The following is a 13,072-nucleotide window of genomic DNA, read 5'->3' as shown; positions in this document are numbered from 1 at the left end:
TGTCTCAAGGCCCTTTCTGCCCCTAGACCCAGGGCTCTGGCTCCCAGCAGATGGTCAAGGGTCCTGGGCCAGACTAGGCTGGGATGGGGGTGGAGGACAGTTGGAAACCACCTTTGAAATACCACCCTTCTGAATCACCAACATTATGTCACTTCCCTTCCCTTTCAGTCTCAAACTCTAGAAAAACACCCTGCTTCATCATCTCCTCCAAGGACCCCTCCCAGGCCTGGGACCACTCCCCATCTGGGGCTCAGATGCCCTCATCATTCCCCTAATGACTATGCTGGCAAGAAATGATCACAGCACCTGGTGTGTTTAGAGTCCCCAGTGACCTCAAAGCCCTCCTCTCATTAGAAGAAAACACCTGCCAGTCCCCAGGCTGACTCAAGACGGGGGCCATTTATTAGGTAAGGCATTTACCAGCTAGAGTTAGGATGCATCCTACTGGTCCTTACTCCATCAGGCCTGCCCTAAAGAGGTTGGGGAGAGGCCGGGGTAACCCTGGCTAGCCCAGGGGTCATCTCCTGGAGGGGGCACTGACCCAGCCACCAGCTGAACCTTCACCTGAGCCTCAGCTCATGCCCTGAATCTCTCCCGGACCATTCAATAAAATTACTATTGCACTTTGCAACAGATAAACCAAACGACTCCAGTCCTGCAGGAGCCCCCAGCCCATGGTGGACACAGAGAAGGCCGGTTCCATAACACTGTACAGTAGACTCTGACAAATGCTTTGAGGACATGGGGTGGATGAGATTCGTTTCAACTAGGGAAATCTGGGAAGGCTTGAGGAGGTGGCAGTTGTCCGGGACCTTAAAAGATGTATAGGACTTGGACAGCTGGCTATCTGAGGGGCAGACACAACGTCCCAGCAGGGGGAGTTGTGGGGTAAAGATCTAAAGGGAGGTGCACAGTGTCATCCTTGGGGTGCCCGGTTGGGGAGTAAAAGAATGTGGAGCATAGGTAGGAAGGCAGGTAGGATCAGACTGGGAGAAGCTTGGGATGCTGTGAAGTTTCAACTCTCAACTTTACAGATGGGGAGTCCCTGAAGGTCTCTGAGCAGAAGTATGCTGCAGCAAGAGCAGGTACTCTTGCAGCTGCTGAAGGATGTACTGCAGTGGAAGCCAGCTGAGACCTGAGCTAATGCCACTGCGGCCACCACTACTCTAGACTGGGGAGAAAAGATAAAGATGGCAACAGGTCAGGGCTCCTGAGGGAGGCGATTTCCCTGCAGACTGTGCTGAGTTCTATGGGTGGGAGGATTGTTTATTTCTCTGCTGGTAAATGGGGGTGGGGGTGGGGGTGGGTGACGGGAGCATATCTGAGGTATTTCAGCTCAGCGCAATCAACGCCCTCTCTAGGACAAATACCTGGCCTCCCCCCTTGACCACATCAGGAATGACAAACCAGACAGAGGTTCTGCTTCTGCCTCCTGTACAAGTCATTGGCTTCAGTTTCCCCCTCTATACAGGACGCGAGTGGAGAGTAGTTGCAGACGACCTCTAGAGCCCCTCCTAGCTCTTTCTAGAGTCGACGACTTCAAGATGGGTAAGAGGTACTCCCACCGGCCTGCCTGGGCCCCGGGCTGTGGAGCACGGCGCCTCCAAGCTGGCGCCCTGACGACGAGAGCCACTCCTGACGCCTCTCGCCAGCGCCCGCCCGCGGCACGGAAAGTATGGCACGCACCCAGGGTGGTGCGTGAGGGCAGAGGAGCAGGACAGGAGCGCGGCCGGGCATGGGCCAAGGCAGGGCCTTCTCGGCTTGCCATGGACCTGCCTCGCGGCAGCCCAGACCTCACGCCCCAAACCCAGGACATCCAGAGCGGCGGGGACCGGATTCCCAGACCGCAGGGCCCGGACAAGCTGCGAGGAGGCTGCGCGGGGAAGGGCTGGGCGGAGCTCCGCGGGGGCGGGGACAGGTGATTGGGTGGCACCGCCAGGGGCGTGTCCAGGGGCGGTGCTCCCGCCTGCCGGCGCGTTGGCTGCGGGGATTACGTAAGGGGCGGAGCTGGGGTACGGAAACAGACTCTTCTCTGGGATTACGTAAGGAAACGTGAGCGAAGGAGGGGAATCCCGCGATAGGAGGCGGAGAGAACAAAGCTCCAGTCGGAAGTGGGCGGGGCTCTGAGCGAAGGCGGGAGGAGGAACGAGCGCGCCGGCCCAGGTGCGCTTCGGCCGGCGGTTCTGGAGCATGCTCCGCTGGGCCCGCGCCTGGGGGCTCCCCCGTAGGGGCCTCCGTCCCTGCAGTCCCAGCTTCTCCACGGGGCCCGTCGCACCCAGCAGCAGCGGCCGAGGCGGCGCCGAGCCGAGGTCAGTCAAGGGCACCCGGTGGGAGACGGTCCTTCGCTCCTCCCCCTCCAGTCCGGCCCCGACGGCCCCACCCCCTCCCTTAGGCCCGCCCCCCGGCCCCTCCCCCAAACCCCTTCCCCAGCCTGCTCAGACCCTTCCCCCATCCTTGCTCCTCCCGACAGGTCGGTGCCTCTTTCCTACAAGCTTTTGGATGGGGAGGTGGCCCGCCCGGCCCTCGTCTTTCTGCACGGACTCTTCGGCTGCAAAACCAACTTCAACTCTATCGCTAAGGCCCTGGCCCAGCAGACAGGCCGGAGGGTGAGCTTCCGGGAGAGGTGGGGTCCCGCGGGAGGCGGGGACTGGGCGGGCGGGGCCAGTTTCTCTGCCCTCGCTGCTGAGCTCCAGCTGAGGAGTGGCGTGTCTCTCTGGGCAGACATGAAAGGACAGGTTGGCCATCTGAGGATATGGGCTGCAGGGCAGACCCAGGCCCTAGATGGACCCCATTCATTCCCTCGTGCTTGCATTCATCCAGTCCTTCGTTCGTGTTGTAGATTTCCATCTGTGGGGTCCACTCTGGGCTAGGCTCAGCTGTCCAATGCCTAAGCAACAACACCCTCCCTGCTAAGGGGCTCGCAGCTACTTGTTCACCAGGGACGGCAGGGGGTGTATACCTCTTACAGCAGCCCATCCTTCTGTGCTCCAACCCTTGTAATTCTTGGCGTCTCTTCTTTGTGGGGTTGCCACCCAGCCAGGCCAGACCTTCAGAAAAGATGTCACACTCTTTGGTTCTTCTCCTCTTTGGCAGAGTGGCTCCAGGTTCTTCATCTGGGCTTCCTAGGCCTGGGAACAAGGCCCTCTCACCCTCTGGGCCCTTCTTCCACTTCAGGATCTCTCCCCAGGTTCTCCACCCTTCAACCTGCAAGTCTCCCAGGCCTTTGACTGTCTGTGCCCCAAATATGGATGCCAGCGCTGCCTCCTTCTCACCCCACTTCCCAGGTGCTGACAGTGGATGCTCGTAACCATGGTGACAGCCCCCACAGCCCAGACGTGACCTACGAGGCCATGAGCCAGGACCTGCAGGACCTCCTGCCCCAGCTGGACCTAGTGCCCTGTGTCCTCATTGGCCACAGCATGGGAGGCAAGACAGCTATGCTGCTGGCACTACAGAGGGTGAGCTGTCCCTCTCTGGGGCATCCTCCCATCCACTGTAGAGCCTGAGTGCCCAGCAGTCAACCTGGGACCCAAGCCTTGAATGGCCAAGTTCAGGATCCGGGAACTATGCCTGAGACCCGTTGTACCTGCCCTAAGGCTGGTCCCCAGTCCAGTTCTCTCCCGCAGCCAGAGCTAGTGGAACGCCTGATTGCTGTGGACATCAGCCCCGTGGAGACCACATCTAGCTCAGACTTCCCAACCTACATGGCAGCCATGAGGGCCATCAGTATCCCCGACAAGGTGTCCCGCTCCTGTGCCCGCAAACTGGCCGATGAGCAGCTCAGCCCTGTCGTCCAGGTGATGCACCCAAACCCTTGGATAGTGTTGTGAGCCGGGACCCGTTAAGGGAAGAGTGGCAGCCCCAGGCCTCACAAGGAGCACCTCCCAACTGCCAGACCCTCCACAGGACATGGCTGTGCGGCAATTCCTGCTCACCAACCTGGTGGAGGTAGACGGGCGCTTCGTGTGGAGGGTGAACTTGGATGCCTTGGCCCAGCATGTGGACAAGATCATGGCCTTCCCACCACGACAAGAATCCTACCCTGGGCCAACCCTCTTCCTCCTCGGTGGAAACTCTCAATATGTGCCGTAAGCCAGACTGGGTGGCGGGAGGGCCATGCCTTACTTCTCAGTCCCCAGCCCCTCCGCCTGGGGAGCCTGCCTCCAGGAGGACTTGGGCGTGGGCAGGGGGCGCCTGAGAGCCAGAAGCAGCACTGGGCAGGTGGGGTCATGTGACTCTCCATCTCTCCCTGCTCTGCCTCCTCTCTTTCTCTCCCCATCTTCCCTTTTTCACCCCTTCTGGGCGACGTTTTCTTCGGTGGACAGTCCCAGCCACCACCCTGAGATTAGGCGGCTCTTCCCTCGGGCCCAGATGCAGACCGTGCCTAATGCTGGCCACTGGATCCACGCCGACCGCCCGCAGGACTTCCTGGCTGCCATTCGAGGCTTCCTGGCCTAAGAGTTGCTGGCCAAAGGGGACACAGAACCCCAGGCTTCAAGGCCCTGTCGTGTGCTCCACATTTCTGCACGGAAGAACTCAGGCGGGCACTGAGGGCATGAGGGTACAGAGGGTCAGACCTCAAGCTTTAATGAATAAAGACACTGTTCCCAAGGTCCTGGGCTGAGCTCGCTCACCGCCATCGTCCCCACCGACCCAGGGGGAATCGGACCCGCGGGGCCCTGGCAGTTCCGGGGTCCACGGGGTCTCCCAGAGTGCCCCTGGACTCTCTCTGCAGCTGACTCTCGACCCGCTGCCTCACCAGCTGCTGCATGTCCTCCTGAGGGCAGGAGAGCTGATTCAGGGCCCACTCGGTGCCCTTCTCCCCCTGCCTCCCAGGCCCGGCCAGCCTTCCCACCCTACCTCCCAGGCCTCCACCTCCTGCCTCAGTCTCAGTTTCTCCTCCAGGACCTCCAGCAGCTGGGCCTCCACAGCTTGCAACTTAGCTCTGCATGTGTCCAGCTCAGCCTCCACTGCCCGCTTCCTGCAGACGACAGGGAGAGCAGCCTGAGGCTCAGGCCCTGCCGATCTGGTTCTGGGCCCTGGGGCTGAGCAAGTATGGCCACAGCCTTTACCTTGTGACAGGGTAGGTGTTGATGTGGCTTTTCTCCTGGAATACCTGACGTCCCCCCTCCCCTCCTCTCGCAGGACTGAGCCCTGAGGGTGAGCCGCCCACTGCTCTCCCACCCCTGCAGGCAGCTGCCTCTCACTTGGCAATGGCTTCATCCCGCTCCTGGAGGACTTGGTCCAGCGAGGGCTCTGTCTGGGTGTCCCCCAGTGCTCCAGCCGCCTGGGATTCTGGGGTCTGGTTGGGTGACAGAGGAGGGAGCCGTGATCTGGGATGAGGCCCCACCCTGGGACCTTCCACCCTGGCCTTGGTCCTGATGCTGATGTCAGGAGTGGGGGGGGGTCTGGGACGTTCTGCACCCTCCCCCCAGTGCCCCAGTCTCGTGGACCTCGGAAGTAGAGCAGACTTCCAGACTGGACTGCCATGCCGAGGGGGAGGTGTTTGGACCCCCCCAGCGGGGAAAGGAGTTCTCACCTGATCCCCAGGAAAGAGACAAGGTGGGTTCAGAAGGACACTTACCTCTCGACGGCCCCAGACAGGTTGGCCTGGTGACTGGGACTCTTGTCAGCGGGGTGTGGCAGACAGAGGACAGGGCCCTTTGCCCTCCCTTCCGGGTAAGGCACTCCCGGTCAGGCCCCGCCCCCAGCAGGCCAGCCAGGCCCCTGCCTTCTCTTCTGGATCCTGGAGCTCTGGCCAGACCCGGAGCTCCTCAGCCCCTTCCTGTCCAGTCACATACATCCCTCACCCCAAGGGGGCGCTCTACCCACATCAGGAGATGAGAAAGGACGAAAAGAGCCAGGACTGTTCCCATGCTGGGACACAGGTGTCCCAGACCCCCATCCTGAAGAGCTGGCATCTTGGAACCCTGAATGGCATCACCCACACATATAACTACAACCTTAGTTCAGCAGAAAACTAAAGGAAAAAAGTTTCATCATTCCTGGCAAATTCTTCCTGACATCTTGAATGTCCATCCTCCCTAGCAATATGGCTCATTATTCCTCCAACATTCCCAACGTTCTGATCCTTGAGCATGGATGGGTCCACTGTGCTCTGGGGGTGGGGGCATGGGTCTGGGTATCCCACACCTCCCTTATGGTGACTGTTGAGCACACCACTGACATCTAAGATGTAAGAGGGAATTTCCTCCATTGAGAGGCCTCTTTAGCAAGGTTACTTCTCGAGGATCAGGTCCTCAGGTCAGCCCTAAACAGTAAATACTTTCTCCAAGACCCCCCAGGAAACCCCCTGCAGACCTGACTCCTGGTTGTTGTGGGTCCCACCCAGCCAGGTGTGCCTACAACAGCCAGACTCCACCGTTTGTTTGGTTGAACCCTAGGTGAAGAGGTGGGGTTGAGCTGTGCCCCCAAAGACACTGCTGTTGTGGAGGAGATTCACTGTGTTTCCAGAGATTGCTCTGCGCGATCCAGGCAGGACCCCTGGTCTAAGGGACCTCCAGGGCAAGAAGAGATAAAGCACAGATACAGTCAGAAAAGAGAGTCAGAGGCCTGGGGCAGTGGGGGCACAAAGGAGGCCCCCCGTGCCCAGACAGTCCCAGGAGTTCCGCAGGAGCTTGTCCAGAATGCGTCCTGCAGGCTGGTGGGAGTCAGCCGGAAGCAGCGAGGCATTTCGTTTATTTTAACTTTTCATTTGGAAACAACTTCAAATTGCTCTTCAGTGTCCTTTTAGGGTAAAAGAAAAAAAATCTAATATGCTACCAAGCATTGTACCCAGTTGTCACATCTCTCTGGTCTCCCTCAATCTGGAACAATTTGCAGCCTTACTTTGAATTCATGACCTTGACATTTTTGAAGACTACAGGGAAGTTATTTTGTAGACTGTCCTTCAGTTGGGGTTTGTCTAATCTTTCCTCATGATTAGACCTCTATTAGACATTTTGGGCAGAAATATCACAGAAATGGGGCTGTGTTCTTGTATCCAGTATCATTTGGAACCATGACCAGTGGTATTAATGTTGATCACTTGATCATGATTAATAAGTATTGGGGAAGGGAGGTACTTTGAAGCTATGAAACATCCTTTCCTTCATCCGACTTTCACCCCTAGGTTTCATCATCTGTTGATGTTTTCTTGCCCAAATTAATTATTACTACAATGGTTCACAAATGGTGATTTTGTTTTCTTTTTTCTTTTTTTTCTTTTTTTGCTTTTTCTCCCCAAATACCCCCAGTACACAGTTGCAGGGTTTTTTTTAGTTGTGGGTCCTAGTTGTGGCATGTGGGACACCGCCTCAGCATGGCCTGACGAGCAGTGCCATGTCTGTGCCCAGGATCCAAACCGGTGAAACCCTGGACACCAAAGCAGAGCCTGCGAACTTAACCACCGTACCTCGGGGCTGTCCCCAGACAAATGGCGATTTTCTAATTTCAGCATTCCTTTTACATTTATTATATGGCATTCTATTGTAAAGAACTTTCTCTTCATCTCCATTTATTTATATCAGATGGACTTGTGGTTTCCTGTTTCATTCAATGGATCATAACCCATTCCTATCATTTATTTCGATGCTCCCACTGTCCCAGGTTTGGTCACTGGGTGCCCCTTGCTGACCTCTTGTGTTGATATGTGCCATCACTCTTTCAACACTTCCTTTCCTTCTAGCTCCACAAGATATTCCAGGGTCGTCTTGTTTTTCCCTGCCCCAGCCCTGGAATTAGCCATTTCTGCAAGAATATCTGGTTCTTTTTGGTGGAGAATGGTATTTAGAAACAAAGATCTGGGTGTCAGCTGTGCTCATTGCAATTAGAGTAATCTGTATGCCCAGGCCCGCTCAGCAGACACACATTTTTACACATACGTAAACACATTTACATCTATGTTTATTTCTTTTTCTGTGTGGTGGTTAATTTTACTTGTCAACTTGACTGGGTCACAGGGTGCCAAGATAGGTGGTTAAACATTTCTGAGTGTGTCTGTGAGGGTGTTTCTGGAAGAGAGTAGCATTTGACTTGGTGACCTGAGTAAAGCAGATGGCCCTCCCTGATGTGGGTGGGCATCCTCCAATCTGTTAAGGGCCCAAATAGAACAAAAAGGCAGAGGAAGGTTGAATTCTCTTCCAGACAGCTTGAGCTGGGATATCGGTCTTCTGCCCTCCACCTGGGACTTGCACCATCGGTGCTCCTGGTTCTCATGCCTTCGGACTCAGACTGGACTACACCGTGGCTTTCTAAATCTCCAGCTTGCAGACAGCAGACTGTGGGACTTCTCAGCCTCCATAATCACATGAGTCAATGCCTCATAATACATGTTTTTCTCAATGTTTATCCTGTTGGTTCTGGTTCTAATAGAACTTATACATATTGAAAAAAGTTTATATTTAATCCTGAATTCCAGTCCAATGGCACAGGGTTCATCCTAGCCTTCCTCCATTCCATATTTTACCCCCCTCCCCAATGTCGTCAATATATTTCATAATTTGTTCAGTCTCCCTGTATGTAGCTAGTCCCCCCAAAACCTCTGGGCTCTCCCTGACATAGATGCCCCCATTGTGTGGGCTTGGCTCCTGCAGGGCTGCCCTCCCACCCAACTCCAGCGCCATCCTCGTGCATGGCCCTGCCTGCCGCTGGGCTGTCGAACATTCCTAAGAGCGTCACATTCATTCATTCGTTCCACAGATACTTACTGGGCACCTGCTGTGTTCCAGGCATGTTTCCAGGTGAGGGACATTAACAGGAAGACGGACGAAATGCTCTGACCTCACGGAGCTCACCCTCCAGGGAAGGGAGGGAGGCCAGATGGTAGGAGGTGCTGTGGAAGAAGAGAAAGCGGGGAAGGAGAAGGAGGAAGGACCAGGGCATTGCTATTTTATATAATTCTCTGCTACCCTAAGGAGATCACATACTAACCTACCACTTAGATGAAAAATAACCGTTCTCATGACTTGGAATAATATTTCCAGCAACAGCGTCATTCGTGGATTCAAAAAGTTTTGTATTTCTAAGCACAAGTGAAGATGACGTATTCGAGAAAACTGCATTAGGGGGCTCACAGGAGGTGCTAGGGATGACACGTGACAATGAGAGGCAGAAATGCAAGTGAAGGGTTGGAATACACTTTCACACGCCGTGAGAGTGGAAAAGAATTGTTTTGAAATAGTTATTCCAAAAATGTGATTTTAAATATTTAAATGCTACGTGTTTTAACTAAATGTTCTAGGTAGGGAGTTGATAACCTCACGTGTAGCCCTAAAAGTTTAAATTAGAATTTGGGGCCAAATTTATTTTCTTTTAATCTTCTCACTGGGGAAGGGAGGAAATAAGCTTATATTCAGGCATATAGCGAATTCCATCACAAGGCTGTGCCTCAGACATCGCACGCCGAGCAGTCAGACTCATTCCTCAGCTGCCCACATCTCCCTCCTCCCCACTGCCTGGGCTGGCCGAGCCCTCACCTCAGGGCGGAGCTGGAAGATAGTTACAGGTTGGGGTGGGGGGGCGCCAAGAGAGGGAAGGAGCTGCCAGCAGGATGGCGGGCTGGGCTTTGTGGGCAAAACAGCTGGGATCTGCAGGGCTGGGGGCTTACAAACCGTGTCACCCAACCCTCCTGACCTGGTGTGTGTTTATCTCCCTAAGCCTCATCGTCCCCATCTATGAAGTGGAACTAATGCAGGGCCTCCTTGATAGGGTGAAACGAGGCGAGGCCCCTCACTTTGTACAATAGTGGGCCGGGTCAGACCTCCCAGGAGTGGAGAAAGAATAAGCCTGCCAGACCCAAGAAACAACAACAGAACTTCGCACACACACACACACACACTCTCCCCCCCAGCCACGGAGCCTGGGTCAGCTGCCCTTCCTGCTCTGCACCCCCACAACTCTGCCCCCAGGACAGCTCTGTTCCTGAATCTCACACAGCTGCCTCCTCTTCCTCCTCCAGAGCTCTACAGCCCCTCCACTTCCCCATCATTCTCTTGTCACTGTCAAGGTGTCTCCCCCACCAGCCTGAGGCTGCTGGAGGACACGTGGTGACTGTCCTCCCAACCTAGGCACTCAGGTGCTCAGCAGTGACGACGTCCTGGAGGCAACACCGGCCTTGCCCAGCAGGTGGCAGCAGTTCCCAATACCAGGCCTCTGGGCAAGAGGCGCCCCCCCCCCCACCCCGACCCGCCCGCCTGTGGGATGGAAACCCCAGACCGCACCCAGGGGCTGTGGGAGCCCCAGATGCCCAGCCTTTCCCTCAGTCCCCTGTATAGGACACTGCTCAGTCATGCCTGCACGTGTTTATCGCTCACTCCACAAACACACTTTCTGTGCCAGCCTTGGGAAATCAGCAAGAACATGACCCTGTTCCTTCCCTTGAGATGTGCCCATCCAATTGGGGGAAAGATGCCTCACACAGACTGTGTCCACACAGGACAATAAGTGCTACAATTGGGATAAATACAAGTCTTTGTGGGGCCACACAGAAGGAGCCCAAAACTAGGTAGTCAGGGACACGATGTCCAGGTGCACAGGAGGAAGAGGGAACTGGGGGAGAAGAGGAGGGTGTGGAGTGGGCGTTATTGGGAGGGTTGCGGCCTCCAAGAGGTGAGGCAGGGCCAGACCACAGAGGACATGGAAAGCCATATTAGGGTATCAGGATTGCCCCCAGGGCAATAGGGAAATCTCACGGCCCTGAACAAGTGTGCAGGGGTGCAGAATGCCAATATTGGGGCTTAGAGATGCCCCTGTGACTAGAGTGGGGACAGGGCTTTACAGAGCATTGGTCTGGACTGAATGTCCATCAATAATCCACAGTAAAGAATGTGGTGGGAGTGACTTCTGTTATGGGGACTGCCTGGTTCCCCCGGGGAGGAAGCCCTGCTCTCTCTCTATCCCTGTCCCTGTTCACACCCCTGGTCCAGAATGCCTTTCCCCAACTCTCCACCTGGCCACCTCCTACTCATCCTTTAAGCCCCAATTCAAATGCCCTGCCTCTGCGAGTGGTCCTGATCCCAGGGAGTAGGCTGCCCTGGGGACCCATGGTATCTTGTGCAGCAGTTTCTCTTTTTTTTTTTAAGGATTGGCACCTGGGCTAACAACTGTTGCCAACCTTTTTTTTTTTTTTCTGCTTTATCTCCCCAAACCCCCCCTGTACACAGTTGTATATCTTAGTTGCGTGTCCTTCTAGTTGTGGGATGTGGGACGCCACCTCAACGTGGCCTGACGAGCGGTGCCATGTCCGTGCCCAGGATCCGAACCCTGGGCCGCCACAGTGGAGCACGCGAACTTAACCACTCAGCCACGGAGCCGGCCCCTGTGCAGCAGTTTCTATTTTAGCCCCCACCATGTTTCTGCCTCCTCCATCTCTGCCTGTCCCTCACCTGTCAGGGAACATTCCAGTTCTATCTTCAGCCCTTGTTTCTTCTTCCATAGAAACACACACACAGACACACATGCACTCACTCCCTGCACCGTGGCCCACAACTTTCATCTCCAGCCCAAGCCAGACTACTCCTTCCAGCCAGGCAGCCACGTTAACTGCTCGTTGACCATCTGCACGTCTCCCCTGGATGTGGGGGCAGGCCCCTTAAATGCTACCCGTCCAGGTCTGAACTCCTCCCCTGCCCACCCCCACATTTGGGATCTGCTCCTCCTCCAGGTGACACTTACGCTCTTATCTGCACATGGTCAGTCACCAGGGCCTGTTGCTTCTAGTTTGTAATATCTGTCATGGTTTTACAACAAACATATTCTTTTCATAATTGAAATAAAGTATAGTATTATTAAATAAGTCTCTTGAATGCCTCTGACCCTTCTTTCCAGCCGGACGGGTCCTGCTTCTGTTCAGTCACAGTTTCTCGGGACACCACAGTGGCCGTCCAGCGTCCAGCTGTCCTCCATGCTGTGACAGAGGCAGCTTTAAGAACCGCCTATGCTGGCTGCTTCTGGCTGGACCTCTCCCAAGAATTCCAGACTCATAGAGGCAATGGCCTACTTGCCCTCCCACTGGGATGTCTGACGAGCAACTCAAATTTAATAGGCCCAAACCTGAAATGCTGATTTACCCCGCCCCCAAGCTGCTCCTCCTCCAGTCAGCCCCCACCTTTGCAAACGGCAGCCCTGTCCTTCCGGGTGTCCAAGTCAAAACCCAGACTCCACTCATCCTTGAGCCCTGTCTTTCTCTCAGCTGGCTCCACCTTTAAAATGTATCCAGAATATGGCCACTTCTCACCACCACCGCCGCCACCACCTTTGTCCCAGCCACCTGCATTATTGCAATCGCTTCCCACAGTCAGAGCAGTCCTGTGAAAGCCCAAGATGAATCAGGTCCTTCCTCTGCTCGAACCCTCCCAGGGCTCCCATCCCACTCAGTGGAAAAGCCCAAGGACCCACAGTCACTTAGAAGGCCCCTCTGCGACTTCTCTGACTTCACCTCCTCTGAGCTCTGCCCCACCCGCCATGCACCAGGCATCCTCGCCTCCTTGTTGTTTCTCCAACATGCTGGGCATGCTCCCTGCTCATGGTCATTGCAGTTGAAGTTCTCTCTGCCCAGAATGCTCTCCCGCTAGAGACCTACATGGCTCACTCCCTCACCTCCTTCAGATATTTACTCCAATGCCACCTTCTCAGCAAGGCCCTCCTTGACCTTCGAATTTAAAGCTGGGATCCCCCCTTAAACCCAGCAACCCCACCCATTTTTTCCTACTTTATTTTCCCCATAGCATATTCTCACCATTATAGATGTTATTCATTTGTTTACCATCTCTTTCCTCTGCTAGAATGCGTACTCCATAAGGGCAAGGACTTTTGTCTGTCTTGTTTTCACGTCACGTCCCCAGCATCTAGAACAGTCAGCACATAGTAGATGCTCAATTAATACTCTTTAATTAAAGGAATGAAAATCTGACCCTCAATTGCCTCCCCTGGTCTGTGTAATCAAGTTTAACATTCAAGGCCTCCCTCTCTGGCCTCATCTCTCACCCATGCTTACCCTCACACGTGAGCGCCACAGCAGGCTGCTGACCTTCTCCAAATGCTCCCCCACCCCCGCCCCCACCCCAGTGTCTTT

At 55.1% G+C, this 13,072-nt stretch overlaps 1 protein-coding gene and 3 long non-coding RNA genes across 6 annotated transcripts; 2 read left to right on the top strand and 2 right to left on the bottom strand.

Annotated features, from left to right (window-relative positions):
- Positions 1–1,385: 1,385 nt before the first annotated feature.
- On the top strand, positions 1,386–4,624 carry ABHD11 (abhydrolase domain containing 11). 2 transcript variants are annotated; one of them, XM_044747168.2, is made up of 7 exons: positions 1,386–1,548; positions 2,048–2,309; positions 2,471–2,606; positions 3,285–3,458; positions 3,627–3,797; positions 3,907–4,088; positions 4,326–4,624. In XM_044747168.2, exons 2-7 carry the CDS (start codon positions 2,191–2,193, stop codon positions 4,456–4,458), a joined length of 915 nt encoding a protein of 304 aa, XP_044603103.2. In that variant the 5' UTR covers positions 1,386–1,548; positions 2,048–2,190; the 3' UTR covers positions 4,459–4,624. The 2 variants fall into 2 exon arrangements, with proteins under 2 accessions (XP_044603103.2, XP_044603102.2); XM_044747167.2 differs by lacking the exon at positions 1,386–1,548 and having other exon boundaries at positions 2,004–2,309; positions 4,372–4,624.
- Positions 4,557–5,719, bottom strand: LOC123276859 (uncharacterized). The gene is made up of 4 exons (XR_006513443.2): positions 5,585–5,719; positions 5,208–5,302; positions 4,861–4,981; positions 4,557–4,777 (listed from the first exon to the last, which is right to left on the bottom strand). It is a non-coding gene; the product is annotated as an uncharacterized lncRNA (long non-coding RNA).
- LOC123276860 (uncharacterized) lies at positions 4,906–6,625 on the top strand. The gene is made up of 3 exons (XR_006513445.2): positions 4,906–5,053; positions 5,146–5,562; positions 6,405–6,625. It is a non-coding gene; the product is annotated as an uncharacterized lncRNA (long non-coding RNA).
- Positions 6,609–11,955, bottom strand: LOC139040165 (uncharacterized). 2 transcript variants are annotated; one of them, XR_011494155.1, is made up of 4 exons: positions 11,815–11,955; positions 11,674–11,728; positions 8,709–8,833; positions 6,609–6,747 (listed from the first exon to the last, which is right to left on the bottom strand). It is a non-coding gene; the product is annotated as an uncharacterized lncRNA (long non-coding RNA). The 2 variants fall into 2 exon arrangements; XR_011494154.1 differs by lacking the exon at positions 6,609–6,747 and adding an exon at positions 7,886–8,375.
- Positions 11,956–13,072: the final 1,117 nt, after the last annotated feature.

Source organism: Equus asinus, chromosome 14 (assembly GCF_041296235.1).
Source record: "Equus asinus isolate D_3611 breed Donkey chromosome 14, EquAss-T2T_v2, whole genome shotgun sequence".
Taxonomy (NCBI): domain Eukaryota; kingdom Metazoa; phylum Chordata; class Mammalia; order Perissodactyla; family Equidae; genus Equus; species Equus asinus.
The sequence above is the reverse complement of the archived record's forward strand: the minus strand, read 5'-3'. Positions and strand labels throughout refer to the sequence as shown.